This window comes from Betta splendens, chromosome 9, assembly GCF_900634795.4.
Source record: "Betta splendens chromosome 9, fBetSpl5.4, whole genome shotgun sequence".
Taxonomy (NCBI): Eukaryota; Metazoa; Chordata; class Actinopteri; order Anabantiformes; family Osphronemidae; genus Betta; species Betta splendens.
The window spans coordinates 18,773,708-18,798,159 of NC_040889.2; the positions used below are offsets into that span (position 1 = coordinate 18,773,708).

General features: G+C 48.4%; 1 protein-coding gene across 1 annotated transcript in view; it reads left to right on the forward strand.

Annotated features, from left to right (window-relative positions):
- The first annotated feature begins 1,904 nt into the window (after positions 1-1,904).
- The window catches only part of LOC114862586 (GDNF family receptor alpha-2-like), a 38,550-nt gene continuing 16,002 nt past the window's right edge, over positions 1,905-24,452 (forward strand). The window contains exons 1-4 of the mRNA XM_029163063.3: positions 1,905-2,515; positions 3,614-3,970; positions 11,309-11,404; positions 20,281-20,659. Of these exons, the coding sequence (XP_029018896.1) occupies positions 2,464-2,515; positions 3,614-3,970; positions 11,309-11,404; positions 20,281-20,659 (884 nt within the window). The 5' untranslated portion in view covers positions 1,905-2,463. The remainder of the gene's footprint in view (positions 2,516-3,613; positions 3,971-11,308; positions 11,405-20,280; positions 20,660-24,452) is intronic.

Here is a 24,452-nt window from a genome sequence, read left to right on the forward strand (position 1 = left end):
TGCAAGGCCTCAGACTTTCCAACAGAGCGCTTTCCTCTGCAGCTTCCAAGGTGACACCTTCAGACCGCCGAGCTGCTTATTTGACCCACGAGAGTCAGCATTAGCTCCTTCTCAACACCCCCCCCCACCCTCCCCCCAAACCCCCCGCTGTCTCACTGAGCACAAGTTATTGCACAGTGGCTTAAGTCTAACTTTGACTGTTATCTGTATCATTATTTCATATCTCATGAATTTCTAATGATATCATCTATATTCACCCTATCGGATACACTTCTCAGAAGCAGGGGCTGATTTCCCTCAGTGCTGAGGACAGAGTCTCCCATATCCAGACTTGTAATTCCCCATCATCACAGTCTGACCCACCTTGTGAAATTGTCATTATCTGACATACAGATTACGTGCATTTCCTTGTGAATACTAAGCATATATTTATTTATTGGCATATACACGTATGACAGCGTGGCTGATTGAACGGTGCCTCTCTAATTGTGCACATGGAAAAAAAAAAACTCCAGATGCTTTATGAAGTCAGAATTGTGCAATTAAATACCCATGAAGGGGGTGAATCGTGTCAACAGGAATAAACTCCCACCGTGGATCTGACAGCCTGGCTCAACATGAAATATGTGAAAAGCGGATTTATTCGTGTTCTACTATCATGGATGGAGATAATGGGACGTCTGGAGCAGAATTGACAAGGCAGATTTTGTTGTTTTATTAACTGTGTTCGCATCTGCCTCTCCCTCTCTCTTGATTTTCTTATTTCTGAGCCCGGGTGAGTCGGTGAGAACCTATTTAAACTTATTTCGCTCTTTAAATAAACCTAAACTATCGATCCACTACTGGAAGTAGTTGCTTGAAAGACAAAAGGTTGCAATTCGCTGTTGAAATATGCATCTGAGCCGTCGCTGCTGTGCTGGATGAAGGTTTTGCAGCATCCTCATAACAACAGAGACGCCAAACTCTGGGGGGAACGCGCCAATATAGGCGGAATGCGGCTTTTGCCATTATAATGGCGAGCTCTTGTCCCTGGATGGAAGCCTGCACTGACAGTCAAATATCATTATGAGCCAGTGGCCTTGCAGTTTGTCACTGTCACGGCTTCTAAATAGAGACTTTGTTCTCGGGATCCGTAAAGATTTATGACATTTTCTGCACTATTTAAGCGATGATGCACAACAAAGTCATTTTGTTCCGTGTGAAGCCTCATTGAAAAATGGCACAATCCGTGGGTTGTGGGCTTATTTCCTCTGAGCGCACATATAATACCAGATATTGTGCTGGCTGTTTTTTTTTTTTTTTTAATCTTTCTTTCAATCAGAGGAAACACAGATGCTATGCGAAGTGTTGGCACATTGCTAAAATTAGTTATGACATTTTCATCACAGTTGAGTCCACCTCTCTAAACCCTGCCTTTGAAACCAATTGCACATTTCTATGAATTGTGGGAGGCAATTCATAGAAATTCATGTCAGCGAAAAATGAATTACTAAATACTTGCATAAAAGATTGATTATTTTCTGTCTGACTGGAACAAGTACCTGGACGCTGGACAGAAGTTTCCCAATGGAATCATCTACGAGGGACGCTACGTGTGAGTCACAGCAATTATCAACGAAATCTACAGACGTGGAAAATAAACCTGCAACATCAGAGGATTTCAAGGAAATACGACGCAGGCCACGCGAGGTCACTATAATCCCACTGCTGAGAACCACACGCGCGCATCTCAACTCTGATCCCTGCAGCAAAAAAAAAAAAAAAAAAAAAAAGACAGAATAGCGTGTTTATTTTTCCACGTCGCGGCGTTCGTCGCCGGAGCGCGGCTCCACGAGCACCGCGCCCCCTGTCGGCTCGACGAAACTCCACTTTATAAAGTGCCGCGACGCCTCGACACGCATGCAGTCGGTGCAAAACAAGCGTTCACTCCCTCCAGAGGAGCGCACAGCTTCTTTTTGCAGGGGAGCCGGTGGTGGGGAAATAATCCAGTCAGATCCAGCCAGCGTGTGCTGACACCGCTGACAGGTCGTTTTGGAGCAGTTTGAGGGCTGTTTTAGGGACAATTTGTCTCCGAGGGGCATTTGGAGCGGCCAGTGTGAGCCCTTATAATGCGGAGAGATCAAGTCTTAGTAGTTAGTCGGTATGAACGCAGAGCGGATGGACCCTGAGCTACTGCTTTCATGGATTGACTGACTGACTGATTGATTGGCGTTCCGCTGCCTTTGCTTCTTCAGCATCAGAGGATTTTAGTTTCCTATTTAAAATTTGTGGATTACTGTTCGGATTCTTTCTTTTTTTGCCCCGGACATCCGTCTTGATTTTGGAATTTAATGAAGATGATTTTCTTACAGTCCGACTAAACCCGGGTCAAGGATACGGACAGTGGAATTAACCTTTCACAAGGTGAAACTACTCGTCTAATTGGACCTCAACTCATCTGTGGCCACTGTCGCTAAGTCCAATATGAAGTCTGTCAGTGTGTGGATGTTCCTTTACGTCTTTCTGCTGCTCTTAGGTGAGAAGTGAAACGTGGAAATGACACGTGCACTCGTGCGCAAATTTTGTTCCATGTAGATTTTAATACACCTCAGACGACGCGTAATTCTCGGCAGAGCGTTTCCTCCCGTGCGTCCGCTTTTTCTAAGCTGGAGTTGAAAGGCGCAGGGTTGTCGCTTTTTGATTATACGCAGCAAAACCACGATGGACGCTGTTCGCTCGTTTTGCATTAATGGACAGTTGACACATACAGAAAACCCACAAACCAAACTTATATCGGGTTTAATTAAGCAACCACGGCTTCGTTAATGTCTCAGCGTGGAAAAAAAAGCTTTTAGCCAGGAGGCAAAAATCTTTCTGGTCTCTGATGAGATGAAATATCATTGATTGTGAGGACTTCCATCGCCACGACTGTAAATCTCAGCGTGGTCCTCAGGCGTGTGTCCGCCCCTCGTGATAACCTGGCACATAAACTAATTGTAGACCGCTAACTTCACGCCACTCTGTTCCTACCCGTTGCTCTCTGGTGCAGCGTCGTCTCGTCCTCTGAGTGTCGTGCTCGACGCCGCCACACGGGGGCGCTCTTGCCATTTCACCGGAGCCGTGCGTACTGGCGGGTTTGAGTGTGTCGGTACGTCAGACTCTGGACTCCAGTCAAATATTCACCTGTGTGAGCTGTGTATTTAGCGTAAGGTCTTTTTCCCCCCGGTTCCCCAGATGCAGAGTAAGTGCAGCTTTTGATATGAGACAATAAACGATTCTCCAGTGACTGAGAGAAAGAGCGAGGCCTTAGAGTGAGTTGACTCCGTGCACTGTGCTGTGTACATGTGAGAGCAGGTAAACTGATTAATATAATTGAGTAAATGCAAATAAAGCACAACAGGACCTCAGGCAGAGATGAAAATGTGGACCATCAGGAATGCTGAAGGATGATGAGGCACGTAGGGGCACGTCACAGGCCACCAATAAACCTCCGCTGTGCCAGTGTCAGATAAATACTGTGTGTTTGCAGTTGCACACCAACTCGAGCACATGTGTACACGAACCCCTACACGTTTTTAGTGCACAGCCTCCCGTCTGTAGTCACCACTGCCTCTGTTGTCTTGTCCCCACTCAGACGAGGCAGCGAGTTCCTGGGACGGTCCCTCCGCTCTGTCCACGACCTTGGCCACCAGCGCGCCCGCGTCCCCGGGCGCCGGCTCCGGGCCCCGGGCTCAGACGGAGTGGGTGGACTGCATCCAGGCGAGCGACATGTGCAACCAGAACCCTCACTGCAGCTCCCGGTACCGGGTGATGCGCCAGTGCCTGGTGGGCAAGGAGAAGGAAGCCATGCTGGACAACAACAGGGAGTGTCAGGCGGCGCTGGAGGTGCTGCTGGTCAGTCCTCTGTACGACTGCCGCTGCAAGAGGGGCATGAAGAAGGAGCTGCAGTGTCTGCAGAACTACTGGACCATCCACATGGGCCTCAACGAAGGTAGGCGCCACCGCTCGCCGCGGTGCTGATTCTGTGTGGGCCGGCAAATATTCAGGGCGGCGGCTGTTCCGCGGGCAGCTTCCGTTGGGCCTGACGGCGATGCACCCAATCGCATGCGTCACTCAGTGCAGTCGGCGCTGGAACATTCAGTTCTGCGCTGTGAGGAAGCGGCGTATTTCCCGAGCAGAGGCTAAAAGGACGTCCACCACACCCACCGCTGATGCCCCTATTCCCCGATGCGTCTCACTGGAATGCCCAGAAGCCCCTGATGAAAAATATATGCTTTCCTACTTTCCTCACCCTCTCCAAGGTAATGGAGCTGTAATGGGATTAAATTGGTAGACCTATTGGTTTTCACCTAAAGTGTTCCATGTTACCTTGTAATTAGCTTACACTTGTATAGTTCAGTGGCCCTTATGTGTCCACTTATGGAGGACATAAAATAGCACTCTTCTTGTAACACTGAGACCTCCTGATTTTAAAGAGCGCTCTCGTTCCCCTTGACCCCATCCTTAACAGCGGGGGGTGTGGAGCGCTGCTTCACGCTGAGGCGAATCCGACGCCGGGGATCGGGCCGAAGGGCGGGACCGTCACCCCACACTGACATTTCTCCACGCTCACACGTGGCCGCGCTCTCGAGGGCCCGTTTCGTAAACACGGACGTAATATACTCGGCTGTTGTGACACGTGGCGCTATGGCGGAGACTGTCGCGAGTCGAGTCTCGGAGCTTCGAGCGAACCGGGCTTTTGCGCCGTGATCCGTGAAGCGATTTGCCGGCCTGACTGCTCATGGCACCGGCTACACTTCATCAGGCTGATGGCAGCAGAGGGTCCCTGACATGAGTTCAAGGGAAACGTAATGACATGGATGCTCCTCGGGCCTTGCGTCTCTCTCTCCCCTCTCCCGTCTCTCGCTCCTTTTCTCCGTCTCTCCCCTTTGTGATCCTCTCCCCCGTCTCGCACTCCTTTGCCTTCGCCATCGAATGGCTGCGTCAGTCAAAGCGTTTGTGTCTGAATGCATCATGCACATGGTCTGGCTGTCAAGGATAGAGACGTCCTGTGCCTAGACCACCGTACGCCCTTGACAGACTTTGCGTTTCTTTCTAAATAATGCTTCTCGGCACCGTCCTGCTTCGGCCATATTGCCCTGTGAGATAAAATCCACTTTAACGCCAACGAAAAGCTCTTACAGTGCAGCTTTGATCTAATCACCATCCATTGTGCAGTCGAGCAGGCTTTTGTTAACTGGAAACAATCTATGTACGACATCCATCTCTGGAAACAAACCTGAAGGACTGAATCCTGGGGTGCGGCGTCAAAATGGCGCTAAAGCGCTTCAAAGGATCATATTTGGACAGAAAAGGTGTGGTGGATTAAATAAAGCACAGCGGTGCAGCGTTTAGCGATGTCACCAGGACCCCACCTGTGTGGACGGAGTCAGCACTGCTGCTGCCGCTGTTCTCAGGGGGCTCCACCACAGTCTATAAACATGCAGTTAACTGTCAATGTGCCAATACTGTCGATGCGAACGGTCCTCTAATGGACTGGCAGCGCGTCTCTCCCAATGACAGCTGGGATGGGCTCCAGCTCCCCCGCCGCCCTTAACGGGGAAAACGCCCGGAATAATGGATGGATGCAAGTCGGGGGCTGGCGGAGGCGCGAGACGGGCAGAGGCTGTTAGGCGTATGTAAAAATCCGCAACGATCGCCACGTGAAGGCGATTATCTGCTTCGCGGCTCCGGGACATCCACATTTGGGCTAAAGCCTCGCGTCTGCGAAGAGAAAGCCGGCGTTCGCCAAGGATGAGCCGGGAAATGAAACAATGTCCTGCTCCCAAACCAGCTCTCCACACACACTCCACCGCCCCGGGCAAGGTTAGCCCAGCACCTCAGCGTGGATACTAATACTCCTGCTCAGATACGGAGCCCAGCGAGCTGCAAACAGTTCAAATGTACGCGGATAATTACAGGACGTGGGCAAAATGCAAACAGACATTTAAATGCACTCAAAAGGCTAGTAGTTGCTCAAAATCAAGATTTTATCATAAAGAATGTAGAGTAGAAGAAAAGCTCTTCTTGAGACCAGGCTTTCGTGGATGTTGACTATTTTGCAGCTGCATTCTTGAATGAGATGGATTTCCCCCGCTTTGAACACAGGAGTCAAATTAGGGTTGGATCATTTCCTTAAAATGTGCTTTTCAAAATAAGAAGAGGAAGCGCGGCACAACATGAAGTCATGTAGTCCCATAAAATGTCTGTCACTGTTTCTAAAGAGTGAAACCATGGAACTCCTTCCTGATCAGAGCAGCGTCTCCTGAGCAGATTGTACCAATCACACCAGCATCATCAAGTGTTGCTTTATGTGTTTGCTCGGAATAAAGCATCTTAACGCCGCTTAGCAGGCGGTGACATTTATAAATATGCGCTGTATCGTCAGCGCTAAAAGTGGGAAAAAACGCGCTTTTCACCCGCGAGCCTGTTTGAGGAACAAGGCCCTGCAGCTGTGATATGGGCTCCGATTATTCCACGCTGCCCTCAGGCCACTATGCTGCTCTGTTTGGCTCAACCCCCCCTCACCCCCCCCCTCAGCAAAAGCATAACGCCAGCCTTTGAACCATCAATAACTGTGCTAATACTGACCTGTTAATTGTGTTTTCTAACAGAAAATGGCAGCTGCGTTCAATGCAGCGCGGCCGTCCTTGATGGATAATAGGCGGTTTCTGCTCTGAATGGGCCTGTGTTGGTGTGAGGCGGCGTTGGACTAGCAGTTTGAATCCATAAAAGAAGTAATTACCTAGAAAGAAACACTGGCTGCTGCGCAGGGGGACGTGGTCGAGGCGCCGCCGCCGCCGCTCCTCTTTTAATTGCACCCTGGGCCTCGTGCGACCGCGGCCCCCGGAATTCAAACCGTGGCGCTCCACGTCTCCACACGCACGACGTCACAGCCTGAGCTGTGGAAATCAAAGATCTTTAATTAGCCAGGACAGCTTTGTGCCAAAGAGAAGTGAGAAGTCCCAGGCGAGCTCCACGCCGGTGCGGTCCGGCTCATTACGAGCCGAGCCGGGATCTGTAGACCAAACTAGAAGTGGCCCATGGTTTTATACAATGACATATGTCCTCCATTTCCACGACTCTAAGCGTTGCAAAGGTCGTCCTTTGAATATGCTACTACATCAGGCTACTACCAGGACTCAGAGCGGGTGACGTGGACGGAGTGCGAATGTGTTGGGCAGAGAAGGAGAGAAATGTCAAGAGAGGGCGAGACGGAAATATAGGAGCCGGCCGGCGCACAAGGAGAGAGTTAAGAGGGGAAAACATGAGGTGGGGGGATTATAAAGGTACATAGTATTCCTGGGTGAAATCATCATTACGATGAGCAATGGTAGCAGTCACCGGCCATTACCTTAGCCATCCACTGTCATAAGCAGAACGTTTTTCCAGCCTGTCCTACGTGTCGGGGACCAGGGGATGCAGGAGCCCAGGCCCTTATGTACGGGAGACGGATACACGTACTCCATCATCAGAGGAAGGCACCTGTCCATGGGTATTGGACGTATTGATCAATAAGGTCTCACCGTGTGTCCATTTCATCTTTCTAAAAATGTGTAAGGCATCATTGAAATATGAGGAGAGAACGGCAGGCATTGGTCCCCGTAAATCTGTCTAATGATTTCCTATAGAGGGAGGTGAACTGGCTGACGATGACCCGCTATAGTGTGACAGTGCGGGCCGGGTCGGGGGGGTTTACATTAGCCTTTCATGGCAAAGCTCTCTATCACAGCGGAGAGTGAGCGAGGGCCCTTTCTGCTCAGTGAATACTGTCATGATGTGGGCATTAAGTCTCATTGTTGGCAGAAAGGTTGCTGAATGAAATGTGCATTGCAGGAGTCAACGAGCAGACCCGGCGGCTGTCATCATAGCGTGGCTACCTCGCCTTTGTGCTTCCTTTCTCTCTCCCCCCCCCCCCCCCCCCCCGAGCCCCTTTCACTGTCTGCATCAGTGATTGCAATAGGCGCTGGCTGAGAGACGACGCACGACTTGCTATTCACATTTTCCACAGGTGCATTAATGTGAGCCTGATACACGAACAGCCAGTATTTAAGTTAATATTTGTTGTTTAAGATGTTGTAAACTTTTAATGTATTCATAGCGATATAAAAGAGAAATTGGCAAGGAGCGGCGGATGCGTCGCCCTGAGCCTCTCGCAGGACGCTGCCGTGCTATAAAGATGATGATGGTTTTCAGCCAGAGAAAGTTTTTGCAGGGTTTGTTACCACATGCAGCATTTAGCACTTACAGCAGGTATTAAAATGCTGATTTAGGTAAGCGAGCGTGTGTAACTATTTATTTTAACATTGCATTCCCATAGCCGAGGGGAGGGATGAAAAACTCCGGCGCTCATTTCCCGCTCTGTGTTTGCCCGCCGCGCCACGCGGCGTCGGAATTGGGACTTGAGACGTCATTCCGACTTAATCCAATATTCGGTTTCCAACGCCTTGGAAATTGAGTTTAAAATGTCAATAGCCAAACGTTTATTTTGAATTTCGCCTCAGCTTGTGTCAAGCACAATTCGGAGGAAACAAAGCTGCTATCGTGTCGTGCTGCTGAAGTGAAAACATGCGGTTACGTTTAGAAGACGAATTAGTAAAACAGAAAAAAGTAGATTTGAATCCTCTGTGTCTACATTATACAGGATGTCAGACCCATTTAGGTTCAAGCAAACTGGCAAATCGCATATTACTGTTTTTCTTGCATTTCAGTGAAACTAAAGCATAAAGCTGGAAATAGAAAGTTGCAGTGAATGCCGGTGAGGAATGGTTTGAAGAGAAGTCGGGCCGGGTCGTTCTGGCCGCTGTGGCAGCTCATTTACAGACTATAGGAGCTCTGCGCGAAGGCTCGGACACCTTTCGTCACCAGCTGAGTCAGTTCAACCGGCGGAGGACCTCCAGCTGTGCTCCAGGCTGCTCCTCTTCTGTGTAATTAACAAAGAACACAAGTAACGTCGCAAGATATTGCTGCTATTTGAATAATAAGGAAATCATATGTAGTATGTTATTATATTTTTCCAAACATTGCCTGCAGCCAAGCACAGAGCGCAACGTAAAGTCAATATTAAACAGGAGGACAATCGCTACAGGGCACCTTTAAAAACACACCAAGATGAATGACAGTTATTCAAATTGACTTTGCTTCAAGCCATAAACGGTTTGCCAAGAATCTCAGGAAAAAATCCATAGGTACATTTCTATCACCTCAGGAGTTTAGCTCCATTCATAATGCATGCGTAAAGGATGAGTGATGCCACCTAACGACTTCATAAAAGTCCTTATGGCGCAGGAGCCGTATTCCTCTCCCGCCGTAACTGGGAAAAGGCTCGGCGTTCCGTCGCAGCCGCGCCGGTCATGCTCCATACTGTCAGCAAATGAAGTCAAACGGAGGCTTAATTACAGCGATAAGTTGTTGCCCCGCGGCTAAACGCATCTTATCACTAAACAGCTGGGAAGAATTTTCTATTACTTGATGAATGCGTAATTGGGTCCAGGGTGACTGTCAAGGAGCGTTTTTTTTTTCCTACAGCACAACGGGGCCTCCTGCTGTGAGGAGCTCTCCATGTGAAGGGTGGCTGTGATTAGACTGTTGCTCCGCAGCCTAATGATTCAGCGTCGCAGCGTCTCTGTAAACAAGCTTTTTTTTTTTTTTTTCTTAAATGAACTCGCGGCAGCTACAGTTGTTTCCATCCGGCAGCGCTTTGAGGCTGAGGCGCGTTTCGCCCCCAACGCAGTGTGAATCCCGGCTGATTGCTGCAGCCGCCCGGTACAAAATGGTGAGCAGCATCACGGCAAGCGGCTCTGCTTTGGGCAGAAGATAGGGCATCCTTTATTCCCCGTCGCTCCGTTCTTTACAAAATCTCCTCGGCGCACTGGAACAAGCCCAATATTTGCCTTTAAAAAAAAACAGAAAAATACACAGTCGTCGTGGCTGCTGCCAAACAAAGGCATGGGAGGAGAGATATGGTGGTGATTTGCAGGCTAAGTGGTAGCCTTGAACTTTTGAATGGCTTTCAGATGGTACAATGTAATTGTTGTGATTGGGTGAGAGAGAGCTGGAGTCGGGCGGCCCCTCGAGTGTCTCTCCACCTAGATGTAAAGATCAACACGAGACCAACAGAATGAGGCATAAAAAAGAAAAAGGAAAGATGTGCGAGTAATGCGAAAACAGCGGGCGTGGAGTCACTTCGCCGTCTCTCTCTCTCTCCCTCTCTCTCTCTCTCCCTCTCTCTCTCTCTCTCCCTCTCTCTCTCTTCTGTTTGCTTTTCCCGTCCATGTGTTTGCGGCGTGGCTCTCTGGTGCTCGTCATTCAAACACACACAGCTCCCACTCGGCGGCCGCTCTGCGTGTTCTTACAGAACAGCCTACTGAGCCGCACCGTGCTGTTCTGACTGTCAACACTGAGGACAGTAGCGCACGAAGCACATCTGTGGTTACAACTTCTATGCTGATTTTTTTTTCTTTTGGAGAAATTCTTATTTTAAAATAAATTCCACTTTATTGCTTTGTTTATCTAAGACCTACAACCCAATACTTTGATTCGACTTTGAATATTTCAATTTGCATGAAAAATGCATGAAATGTTTATACCATATTGTAAACACACACACACACACACACACACACACACACACACACACACACACACACACACACACACACACACACACACACACACACACACAGCCATGTTATCCCAGCAGCCTGAAGACATCACTTTATCAGCCAGCATCAAGTGTCTGAGGAGCGTTTAAGAGGCCGCTGATAAACAGAATGTACCAGGGTGTATCTATTGATTGGCTGATTGTCCGTCCAGGCGGCGCAGCGTTGCACCAACAAGTCTCAGGTCTTCTCCTTTGCAGCGTTGGGTCTCTGAGCCTTCCTCACAACGCCGTCGCTGTGCTTCTGTCGGGATCAAAATGCAAAGCTATTACACACTAGAGGGTTTGTCTCAATCGCAGCGAATGGCTATGAATTTTAAATGCGGGATTAGGGTCTACAGAGGAAGAGGCACACGGGAGGGACTCGGTTGAGTGTTAATTTGTTTTTTTCGTTTGTTTCTTAGCGTTTTGTCACTTTTGTTTCAAACCTCTCTGTCAACACGCTGTTAACAGGGAAGATGCTCGGCTTTCATCTTCAAAGTCTTCAGAATGAGGGATGTCTGTGATGCTCAGCGTCTTATTTTCCACATGGAAGCAAATAGTTTAGAGTCCTACTAGGAAATGACCTATTCTTGTCTGCTACATTACACAAACTTTCTGGTGACTCCTCCTCCTCCTTTATTGTTTCAGGTGGAGATGTGGATGATTTATCCCCGTATGAACCTGTACCTCAGCCTCCACCCAACCGGCACCACGACGCGTCCCGCTTGGCCTCCATCTCCTCAGGTACCAAACCAAGCTTGTGCTGGTGGGAACGATGCAAATATTAATCACAAAGTGGCGTCACGCAGGTTCTGTGGCATTTAAAAGCCAATGCAGTGGAGTCTGCGTTACTTTTTTAACCGTGCTTGGCCTTGAATGAATTGTGGTCATGGTGGGATCACTTCACAGTCTCCGTCATGAATCACTAATTAATGTAATGTCTGCATGTCCACTGCTGAGTGGGCGCCACTGTAGGTGTGACTGGACACAGGACCACGGCTTCAGGCTGCTGTCACTTCCAAATTATATCATTTTACTTCATGCAGTTCTGACAGGAATTTCCAGAGGATGTCCTCTTCCGTTTTTTTTTTCTCTTTTTAGCCAAAAGAAATCTACAAACACTGAAGATAGCACATTTTCCTTTTCTCTTGGCTGATGTATCTGCCTTTGTTTTATAACTGGGAGGTACAAGAAAGACATGCTTTTTGCATAATCCCTTTAGCTTGAAATCAGCACTGGATCACTTGTTTTTGTAAATGTGCTTGTTTGATATAGTGAAGGAAGGAAAGAGCACCAGAATAAATATGAAAGACTGCAGGCTTTGATTACTTTGGAGTTCTGAGTGATGGTGGCAAGCTGCCCTCTCTGATTTAAGTGCATATTCATCTAGAAAGCATTCAGAAAGTGCATACTTCCAGCCAGGGCCGAACAATCCTCAAAATGTGTTAGTTTAATGACAGAAATTACTTTGAAGTTACAGTAAATTTGCTTTTGAGAATGGGCCAACGTGTGTTTTATTTTTTCACAGGCAGTCGTGCTAATTTAGGATTCGTTTTTCAATCTACAAGACAACTGGTACCAAAGATACTACTGTGTGTGGCCAAGAGTAAAACGTAAAGGGTTTAACAAGGGCCACCGCTAAAAACAGTTACCAGACGAGATAATTGTGTATTTGAGCCACCAGCGCATGAGAACAAGGGCTCGGTAAAACAAGCAGCTCAGCCAGACTAGACACAGTATTAAGATACAGCACGGACTCATTACTGTATCCATTTTGCTTCAGCTGTTTTCTCCATCCTCTCAAAGGTGAACTATTGGATTTGCACTCTGAAATCTGTTTAGCTGCAAGCTTTCCTCATTATTTATCATTTCTGAGGACAGAGTAATTGATTGTGGCACTGAGAGGAAACCACAGTCAAAGAGATAAGTAATTATACACTTGTTTTACGAAAGCACTTCTTGCCTCCGCCGCCGCCGAGCCACACAGACGCATTCATAATCGCGTCTGCAAATGTAAAACTGTGCCCGAGACCCAGGGAATATATGATATCAGTTTGGCTGATGAGGACGGGGGGATGTGTACTCTCCGAGAGGAAAGGTAGGAAATTGAAAAATAATCTCTGTTATTTTAAAAGTTTTTTGTACAGGGGGGAAGATAAGGAACAAAAGTTGTGATAGAAATGAAAAAAAGAATTATATATTTCTATGTGCTCTCGGTTGTTAAAATGACACAGAACATATGGGCGGCTCCGTGAGATACCTGCAAACCTACTGTTTAAAATTGATTCTCAGCTCATCTTTAACTTGAACATTGGCATGACAAGTGAAAATTAGGGCTGTGTCCTTAGCAACAGTGATGACACCCGGTACAGGAGAGCGCTTCCTAATGCTCCGTTTCCTGGCGCTGCTTTACAGTAGCTGGCAGCGTGCAGCTGCATCAGCAGCGTTTCATCACCCCGGTGCTCAGCACAGTTCCGCGCGGCGCTGACAGCAGCGTCCCCGGCGACGGAGCCTCGGCTCCTCTGTGTCGGGACGCACTGGACCTCGTGCACCAGCACGTACAGCGGGCGCGTAATCTGCTTGCGTGGCGAATCGGCAGCTAAATGAGGTGGCCGCGCCACTAAAATACTTACTTTTTCATTTCTCCGGCCATATGGCGGGAGCGGGCGGTGGATCTTGTTCCGACGGATTTGGATGTGCGGCGCGATCTGTGTGCAGGCTCAGCAAAACAGCTGGACAGAGCCCACGCGCTGCACCGCACTGCACCTCGGCAGTGTGACGCCGTCTGGTTTCTGCAGCTGTCAATCACTCCGCATTGGGCTCAGACTGACAACAGCCACATTCGTGCCAGCAATCATTTCAGTCATGTGACTCTCAAGCCATTTTTTTTTGGCATTGTTCTAGAGGTTGATAGATGATGGAGGTAATAAATAGAAAGAGGACAGAGGTTATATAGGGTTCCCAGTATAATACTGACAGCCCAGTGATTTCTAAATGACCTCTGCTCACCAACAAGCGGGATGGGATGAGTGAAGAACACTGCAGCTCTCCCCTGAGAGTGATTGTGACATCTGAAGTGGATGCAGTCTGGTCCGCAGCCAAGACCGGTGACACCGAGGCTGCAAGTGAGACACAGAGGAAGACCGAGGGTGCGGAGGATAAACAAAAGACTTATCGTCTGCATTTTAGCACCAGAGCTCGTGACTGTGGAAATAAGCAGCGAGTGAAACCTCTGCCCCACAAATATGCACGCGCAGGAGCTCGGCTTCAAAATTCAAAGACCCGATAATACATCAAAGTATGCCTTTCAGTCAGCTGACTGCGTGTGAGAGGAGGATCTTGGGCAACTTTGGCCCCTATTATTAGTATCTTAGCTGCTGTAGCGCTATCATAATAAAGCCCCACTCACACGACAGAAGAAAAGGAATGTTGCAGTAAATTAAAGGGAGGATGTAAAGTGCACTTCACAGGTTCTCGCCGCTCTCATTTCAACAGGAGCAGCACATTGTTTTTTACCTTACAGCTGCCTGGAGTCACATGTTGCCACAGTTGCATTAAATTATCCAGTCTGTGTTTTTTTAACTTTCATTATGATCCATCCAGGGCAGCACGCACCGCGCCGCACCGTCCATCAAGGCAGCACTCTACTGGATATTGTGCATTTTATTACAAAGAGCCTCAGTCCAGACGTTCCGTGCACCACCTTTAACTTTACCCCTGTTTCCTCCCCCGTGTGTCACTTTGGAAAAGCTCCGCTACGAATGTCACGTTTGGCCTTTTCAAAAGAAAGACGCTGTCGGTGAAGCCTTCATGGCTGCTGCTGCTGCTGCATCACTGAGTGCCTCCCAGAGGAATCCTCCTGATCACCATTTCCTTACCCACCACGCCCTCAGTTGCTATAAGACCTGGGCACAATAAGTAGCATTAGTGCATATTTCCCTCATCTAATCAGATTCCATTCGACACCAGTGGGGATCTAACACAATCAAATCAAAAGGTGATGCATGCGGATGCTGCAGGGAGCTGGTTTATGGTCCTACACAAGGCAGTGACAGAGGTCTCCTCCACCCAGACGTCTAAAGCATTTGTTGGGTTTATGCAGAAAGCGCTGGTGGAGGCACAGTGAGGCTGCAACTAATGGCTTTTTAAATATTTATTAATCTCCTCCAGATTATTTTCTCTAAATGAATCTGTTGTTTAGTCTCTAAACAAAACCGTAAGAATGCTCTGTACTTCGTCACATCGCTCGTTTGGTCTGATCAACGATCCAACGCCAAACTCTGAGTAAGTGAGTCTTCAGGGTTCCGGCGTCCGCGCAGCTAGTTGCGATGCATGACCATTGTTTTGCTCTGGCGAGGGGGTCGATGGCCCTCCCCTCAGATCAATAACACATAATGCATGAAGGGATCCGTCTTCGCCGATGCAGCGGGGCCCCGATCACAGCCGCCGCCGCCGCCGCGTCGCCCACATCGTGCAGGAAAGGCTCCAGACGTGGTTGCTCAGATGCTGCGGGTGCAGCTCTCCTGACCCGGCGCTGAGCTAATTAACTTATTAGGAGCAGAGGGCACGGTCGGCTCCGGCACCCACGGGTCCCTGCAGGAATTAGCTTTAACATCCCTTAGTTAGACCTTCTAACTCCGTGCACTAAGCCTCTCACCTCTGCCCACCATCCAATTAAATGCACCAGGCTGTTTCTGCAGCCGGGTGAGAAGCAGCGGCGCAGCGCGCTGCCGTTAAAGCGTCCCACATTTTCACATCGTCCTCAAAATAATTACGGTTACTCACTGTGGGCAAACTCAGATCTTTGGGGCGTCCGTTCCCCTGTTTGTGTGCGTTGACATGGCTTTGTTTGTGCGCTTCATTATTCCGCGCGGCCCCTCTAATCAGTTTGGCCTCAGCTCGGCCTCGGCTCGTCTCTCCGCAGGTCAGTAATGAGAGTTGTTGTTCGCAGCGCACTTATCAAACAGCATTTGTAATAGTCAGCGTTTTTGTTTTTTTTTCCCTCAACAAGTTTGAATTAAACAGCAGCGAACAATCCACTGAAGGCGTTTTTCGGTCGCACTTAGTTAATATGTTTAATTATTCCATACTCTCGTGCCGCTAATGAACAAAGACGCAGATTATTAATACAATGGGCCTGATGAAGCGGTCACAACAAGCGAGTTGTCCCGCATGCTGTAACTGAATGAACACTGTTTGTGGCATTTACTGTTTTCATGCTTTTCAAGGCATTGTCTTCAAAGAAACAACGTCACCATTGGCCCTGTCTATTCACTCTTCCACAGAAGAAGCACGTTTGACCTCCTGTAAGAGTTTTAGCAGCTCCATCTGAAGGAATGGAGGCGGTTCAAATATCAAACTTGATCACATACTGAGTCTCGTGAATTCAACCGTGCTCACAGAGAAAGTTAGAACAAGATGAAATTGATTTTGCATGAGACTATTACAGTCACCGTTGTCCCCTGCCCTACAGATCCGCTTAGATTATTAATTCTGTTATATATCATTGGCAACAACGGATGAAGCAGCTCAGCAGAATGCGCGCCGTGGAGCCTCAGGCTTTGAATTTGACTAAACGAAGCTCAACTCGAATGCAGATGCTCACAAACAGCTCAAGTAGTTAGGAGCGTGTTTACGATGATTTCAAATTCTTTCGCATATCCCATTCCCCACCTCCGCACGCGCACGTCCATGCCCACGTCCTCACGCGGCACTTAGCATTTGCTCAGCATCGCCGTCCTCCCTCGGCCCGTGTCACCCGCGCGCCGCTTCGTTACGCAGGGACCGTTTCCCGGTAGAGGTTCAGCTGATCCTTAAGAGCATCAGCGTGCGTGAACCCCGCCGGTCCCCCCTGTGATGGCGTCGACCCGTCTGAGTTGCTCAGCGGGGCTCAGGGAGATGATACTGTAGATTCAGTGCCCTCTTTTTTCCTCCTCGCTGGAAACCCCACTGCGACACAGAATACAGAGCTAATGAATGATGAGCCCTTTGACACGGGAATGCTTGACACGCTCCTCGGGGTCCGGACTAAAGTCTTCCTAACAAGCACTCGCACACTCGCCCAGGGCCGAATTAAATCCAGACTTTGGCACCTTTCCTAATTACTGAGAACAAACCTGGAGCCGAGAGCGTCTTGCTAACCTGGGCCGATCCCATCTCCCCTCTGCATCGCAGCGTCCCCTGAGTGCGAGATGATATATGAAATGCAGAATTCAAATTAGGCTGACAGAGAGCAATTACCAGGGAAGGCGGAATCCTTTTTTTTTTCGTGGGGGGAAAAAACAGAAAAATCTAGATAGTGTACATGAACTATACACTCCTTCTCACTCTTACAAGCTCTGCTCACCTCCCTCACCTCTCTCTCTTTATTATTCCTCCTCCTTTTTCTCACCGGAACACAGGTAATTTTCTCTTTCTCCCGCCTGTCTCCCCATAGGTGTCTCCAATCTCATATTTTATCCCTCTCCTCCTTTCTCGCGTTCTGCTTCTTTTGCTCTTTTTTTTTGCCTCTTTGCAGCATGTGTGGCTACAATAGACGTCTCTGCCTCCACGTTGGCCCTAAATTATGACGCCCATAGAGCAGAGAGCCCTATTAAAAGCCTATTTGCAGTCAAATGGCGAGATCAGCAAGAAGAATGACAGAGCTTTAACTGTTGTGGACACAAACCTAATGTTTTGAGACCGCGTCGTCCATACATAAAAAAAAAAGCAGCGGCGAGAGAAAAAACAGCGTTCGCCAATTAGATACTCTCTTTGTGAATTCAACGCTCGCATTCCCGCAAATTAATTTAATATGTCACATCGCGCCGCGTGCGTCCATAAAACACTTCTGCACGCGCTCGTATTAGCACTGCAGCAAACAGCTATTAAGACTGAGTGGAAACACAATATTTATGACTTTTCCTGCGCCTAATGACACTTATTGTTCCGTGTTTATGGCGTCCATTAATCAATCAATGCGCGCGCCCACCGGTCTCCGTGCTCGTTCATTCAGCCGGCGCCTCGCTTGTTCCTTAACGTGTGCTACACGCTACAGCCGGCGAGGTAAGTCGATGGATATGAGCGGACTATTGTGGCGGCGAGAGCTGTTGATTGCCGGGTTAATTATTCCGAGCCAAGAGTCGCGCGTCTTTCCCGAATTAGACAGGATTAATTGAAAGCTCTCCAGTTTGCCGGCGTGAGTGGCTCCCCAGCCTGTTAGTCTGCGTCCTCTCGCTCCATCTCTCCATCAGTCATGATCGGCCGCCGCAATCAGCTGCTCCAGTCTCCTCTCCCCTCATAAAGATTTTTCCATTTCTGCCTTCCTCGTATCGTTAGCTTATCAACCTCTCCTCGTATTTTATCAGAATATGTTTGGTGAAGATTCGTCGTGATGCACTTGGAAAATCAATTACAGCTCTGTAACCCAATAGCGCGCACGCGCACGCTTCCCCTCCCGTTTCTGCCTCCTTCGCTTCCTTCCCTCCCCCCTCCCCGTTGTTTGTGTGCACGCGCATCAAAGTCATCAGGTGCGCTTTGCTCCTTATGTTCGCCCCCAGGATATCTCTTTTGGGTTGAGCACCGGGTTCAATCTCAGCTCCCCAATCAGAGGTAGTAAAACGCCGGCCTTCGCCGCAGCCTCACAAGCCGCTTCAGCCCTGCTTGGTCAGATAAATCTTGGCTGCTCATCCTTCTTCTATTTTCTTCTCATCCCGGACCCCCCCCAGTGGCCCACATTAGAGCCTGCAGATGGCCAGCAGAGATTTAGGAGCTGCCATCCATCGCTGTAATGTAGTCTGAACCGCAGGACTGAACTGCCCCGGCCTCTCCTCCAGCTGGACCCTGCTCTCCTTCGGGCCCACTTCGGCCGGGCTCGGCCCACTTTGGCCAAACTCGGCCTGCTTTCGCCCTCCTCCCTCCAAGCGCCGGAGTCCTCCGCTGTAATTACGCGCCACCTGAGCTGCTCCCACTTGTCAGCTACAGGTAAATTGCCTCACATGCTGTCGCGACGGTTGCTCTCACATAAGTTAATAATCAGAGCTGCCTGCTTTCTTCAGAAATCTGCCAGAAATCAGCGGCGGCGCGTTGATCCCCTCCCCTCAGAGACTGCTCGCATAAGCCCGTTTCACATGATGATACAATGATGTCTTATTTTAATAGCAGCCATGGAGGATAATGTTATCTTTTGAACAAAGCAAATAGGTTTTCCCCAGTGAAAAGGGACTGGACCGGCAGTACCGCACCGCGCGTCTTCACAGCCGGCGTGTTTAACAAACGCTTCACTTCACCTTGATTCATCTAAATGAAAGTCCCGTTAGCGGACGGCTGAATCCAGACTGCTGCCTCTTTCTGCGGCGAGGATCTCATTTCCTCCCGCTGCTATTCTTCAGCGAGCCAGAGCTCTATTTTACCTGAGTGATCTGAAAAATCATTAATTTTAGGGATTTGCTCACCCCCCTCCCCCCCTCTCGCCCCTCCTGCTGCAGCGCGATGCATCCCATGCATCCCCATTTCTAGGATTGATAACATGCAATGCGCCGCTTGGAAACAATACAGCATCACCAGCACACCCTTCTAAAATTAATGGTCTTCTCTGTGCTCCAGGCCGTCTGATAGACACAGAGTGAGATTGGTTCTGCTGAATAAGAGATGAATCTCTCCGGGTGTCACCATGTTGCCACGACCTCTGAAATATCATTATCTACAGGGGAGAGAGGTTAACTTCTCTAATATAGCCTGAATGCAAGGAGGGGGGGGGGGGGGCACTAGTGAACATGATCCTGCTTTATTACCAGAATATCTCAGGGAAAGGTGTATTTTTGGGGGGTAGAGCTGCTGCGGTACATGCAGAATCACCCAAACACACCTAATGACATAATACGTTCCCGACAAATCTAGTGTGAAGCCCCAGGGTCAATTCCAGCGCTTCAGCTCGTGATTAAACTGTGAGGAATAAGGCAACTTCATCTCGTAGGTGAAGCATCTAATAAGAGCATCATGAAGCACTACATTTATTACAGCACGGCGTCTTTGCCAAGTCCTTGAGCCTGGTACATGTTGAGCAAACATTATGGCATTATAGTGTTTATTTAGTGCTCCCACTTCCTAGTATTCACATCAATATGCTCACTGCTTAATAAAAATAAGTTCGCTTCTCCTCATTTCCAGCGAATCAAGGTGATTTACATCTACTTTACTTTCATCAAAAACAAGTATTGTTATTTTTATAAAATCAACATCAAATTTATTACTTTTCTGGGGACTTAAAATGCGCGGATTTATGATAATGACATCATAACATTACCTGTAACTTAATAATTTATTAACATCCAATTTGGAAACATAGTTTAATTCATTCATATTTCACTCAAGCTCTGAAACAGACTGAATCAATAATTCAGTTAGAGTGGATGTGGGCTCGCTGCAGGCACCCCTCCGGTGGATCAGGGCTGCTTGGAGAGAGGCCTGGATGATATTGAAGACTTTGCTTCTGTGTTCAAGTCTAATATTTGCAGAAAACTCCCTGGTAGCGGGAGATGACGACTGTTGCTTTATTCGTTGATCCTCCTTTGCGAGCGGCGCCTCTGTGATTTACCTTCGCCTCGCCTCCCTTCACATCTGCGCTGTCGCTCTTCCTCCAGGGATGCTGACGGTGGCCCCCAAAGGCTTCCACTGCCCCGACGGGGAGCGCACCTGCAACCCCTGCCTGGATGCAGCCAAGGCCTGCAACCTCAACAACAGCTGCAAGAAGCAGCGCTCCACCTACATCGCCACCTGCAACAAGGAGGACCCCAACAGGGGCGACGCCTGCAGCAGGAAGCGCTGCCACAAGGCGCTGAGGATGTTCCTGGACCGCGTGCCCGCCGAGTTCACCCACCGCCTCCTCTTCTGCCCGTGCCAGACCGTGGGCTGCGCCGAGCGGCGCCGGCAGACCATCGTGCCCGACTGCTCCTACAACGACAAGGAGAAGCCCAACTGCCTGGAGCTGCGCAGGATCTGCCGCCAGGACTCTCTCTGCAGGTACAGTGGGATGTTGTTTTTGTCGGTTCCGCACTTGGGCTGGTTTTTATTGACTTTATTTGACCAGCTGTGTGTTTTCCATTCAAGTAATTGTATTTGTGTAGTGTCCTTAACGACCCCGACCTCCGACCCCTAGTAGTAGTATAGAATTGCTAGTCAGTCCTGTAGTTTTCCAGTTGGTGCAAATGTTTGTCTCCTGTTTGTTAGTTTGTCACAGTTTCTGTTTTTTCGTTTTGATGGCTGGGTTTTCGTACTGTACACGGGCCACTGTGGGAGTGAGACGAGCTTCCGCCAAACACTTCATTATCATCTTCTAACATTCGGACGAGTAAAAAGAAAATTGAATCCGTGTGTTAAGGAGAATATCTGTTTGATGGCACTCTCCCTTCTCCCCTGGCATCCTAAATTCTTATATTTCTCCGCTGTAACTTTGCCAGACGAGTAATTAGACTTTCAGGGATGCTGTGCTATTAGGCGCGGGATTAAGATGTGACGCTAAGTTGAAGGGACAACGCTCAATTAAGCTGAACAAAACATTAGTGGATCACTTTGGCGGCATGAGGCCTCTATTGGATTCAAGCGGCCGGATTCAATTCACACCTACCCAGCCGTGACGTGTTTGCCTGTGTTTGTGCCGCCGAGAGAAATACAGCAGTTGTACTCGGAGCCAAATCGCTTGTCGAGATCTTTTTACCCTGCTGGTCCGCGCGTCAGCGTCTGCACCCGACCAGGCGAGGGAGAGGCCCTCTGCCTTGGTGTAACACCAGCAAACCGTTGGACATTTCAATAATTCCAAGCATTTAAAAGCTCATTTATGGACCTAATGGAGTCTGCCAGACCCCTGAAAGCACTCTGCTAAAAATAATGCCCGTGATTATCTTACAATTATCAGAAAGGGAAAACTTTTGGCTTCTTCTTCATTTGCCGGCGTGACAGATGATTAGGCAGCTGATACAATTGAGTGACCGTCAGCGACGAGTCTGCTCCGGGTTTGCGGAGTTAATATATAAAGCACCTCATAGGCACAGAGGATGATCTGCAGTCAGAGCCTGAAAATGAGCCACTTTATCAAAACATACTTTCGGTTATTGTCTGCCTTGGCAGACAATAATAATGTGGCTGGTTTGAAACAAATGAGTTGTGTGCTGGACGTGAAAGCCAGAACAATTCAATCCAATTGACAGATAATTGCTTAAAGCAACAGTTTAATTACTAATGTTTTTAGGAATAAAATGAACAATAGGTGAAACAGTATAAATAACATTTTGTACCACTATTTATTTGCTTTTTTGTTTTGCTGTCCGTTGGATCTCATGCATTAGTAATTAATAATAAAATGATTTACATAAAGCAAAAATTCAAATTGACTTCATAATGACCACAATTAATTATGAGTATTTTGTTGGTATTTTCCATTTATCCCGCGTCCATGTCTTCGTGTTGTCTGTGTAAATATTGGAAACAAAGCTCCTCTCTGCCGACATTAAATCCAACCACTACACAGCCGAAGCAGGGAACCTCTATTGCCCCTCCTCCGATTTATGATTGTCTGGATAATTGCCCGTATTGTGTAATCTGTTCTGGGGCTGCGCTGCTTTCGTTGACCTTTAGGCCCGCAGGTGTCTCGCGTGCGCGTCCTTATTGAGAGAGATGAAATAGAAAGTTAGAGCTCATTATCTGCGGCTGCGTAAGGCTGCGCTGAGGTCAGCCCAGTTGATGAGCATGTACACGCTCGCACAGCACGGCCACGCCGGCCTGTGCACCAACAACCCATTCACCATCCACTCGGCCACTTTCAGCCTGCATGTAACCTCAAAAATCCCGGCTTTAAGTGCTGCTCGCCCCTGAAGCTGTGGCAATTTAAGACCCTTTGTTGGTGCTCAAGGACCCATGAATTTAATCTCAGCACCTCTAAAAATAAAAATTAAAATGATAATAAAAATGATGTTGCTAAACACTGATAAAGTACTGTAGGTGGTGATTCAGTGTACCTGCTGCCAGTGAAAAAACAAAGCGGGAGCGTCGGGAGTGGATGACCGTGAAGTTCAAGGCGCAGATTAAAAACAGAAACAGAACAGAACACAAAGTTCACAGAGTGCGTGGATGGTTTTAGCTACGGAGTGTGAAAAGTGCTGGTAAATGTCTGATTCGAGTTCAGCCGCAGTAACAGGGGTCAAATTTGCGTTTAACATGGATGTTGCATGATATCGGGCATCGTCACTGGGCTCTTTCATGTTTTATTCCCTCGGCCCCTGAAAATGTGCTTTGCGCTCTTGCATTAACCATCAGGCTACGTTTTTAATGTGTTTTTGCCTTTTCAGGTTGTCGTACAGGCAAAATTGAATTTAAAACTAATTTGTTAAGCTAATGGAGACAAAGTCGTCACATTAGGGTTTGTTTTGCGCCCGAGATGAGTGAGGCGCAGGTTGGAGCGGCCTCGTCTGACCTTCTGAGACGAGAGTCACAGCTACAGTAGCTAAAGTACAGCGCCAGAGGAAAGTTTTTTTTGCCTTTGTTCTCTCTTCCATGAGATTTGTTGATAAAAGCAGGGGAGATCATTCAACGACAGCCTGTCTCTCTTGGGGACACCCGTCTGACTCCAAATGGGGGATACACAGCTAGCCCAATCCTATTTCATTTCAGCACAAGGGATGGATCCAGAGTGGGGAAGGGAATTGGAGCAGGAATAGAGGCAGTGGGAGATAATGAGACAGGGAGAGGGAATAGAGGAAGGGAGGGATCAGAATTGATCCAGCCTGTAAAGCTGCTGCAGCAGGTTGGAGGTCAGTGGTTTTGGTCGCACAGCTATGGATCTCTGCGAGAGGCTCCGCTGGTAATCTAACAGACCTGCAACACATTCAGATGCAATACAGGGTCACGGTTCAACACACGCGCAATCAAGTCCAAATGGGCTTCAACCGTAGCTATTGTATTATTCACTGTGATGATGAAAGACCGGCAGTTGCTTGATTTACAGTATGAGGACGCCTTTAAATCGCTCCTTTTTGGAGCCCTGGATGCCAGACTGGCTGTGATTTTAGCTTCGGCGACCATTTAGATTGCTGCAGGTGGAGCCCAGAGCTCAATCAAAGAAAAATAAATATTTGAAAAAGATTTTGGCGCAGGCTTCGTGTAGGCGCCACATTCCGCTGGATGGATGGTTTGCTCCTGTTCTCGCTCTCCGCGGAGGCAATTGTTGAAATTCTCCGGAGATCCCGGGACCGTAGATGGACAGCGAACAAGTAATAAATGGAGCAGGACTCATTTCTATGCATGCTTTTACCTTCGCATCGGTTATGATGACATTTCCCCGCGTAATCCTGGACAAAAAGAGACATCGGCGTGTTTGTTGCTGTTCTCCTATTCTCCTACAGTGAATTCCTCTCAACTGCCGTGGTTCTCGGCCGTCCTTCCAACGTCTATTCATTTGGGAGCCGAGTCCACGGAGTGACAAAGGGCTATATTTGGATGTGCTGCTTGTGAGCTGGTGCCTGTGTGCATGCGTGCAGAGGAACCTCCCGTTCATGCCCAAAGCAGTTCACGCAACGTAGACTGAGACGGACCGTATGCGTGCGCCCTGTGATTGTCAGAGGTTCAACGCAACACTACAGTGTATCTTTGATTTATAACGCTGGCTCTGCTGGCTCGCTGAGTGCACTTTGATGGAGTCCTTTGGCCACTGGTTTTCAAAGTGGGAGACAATCGATCACTGTACAGGTAACGTGACCCAGTTTTTGGAGATGCACTGTACCAGGCGAGAGAGAACTCACGGGGCACTGCAGTGCACACACAC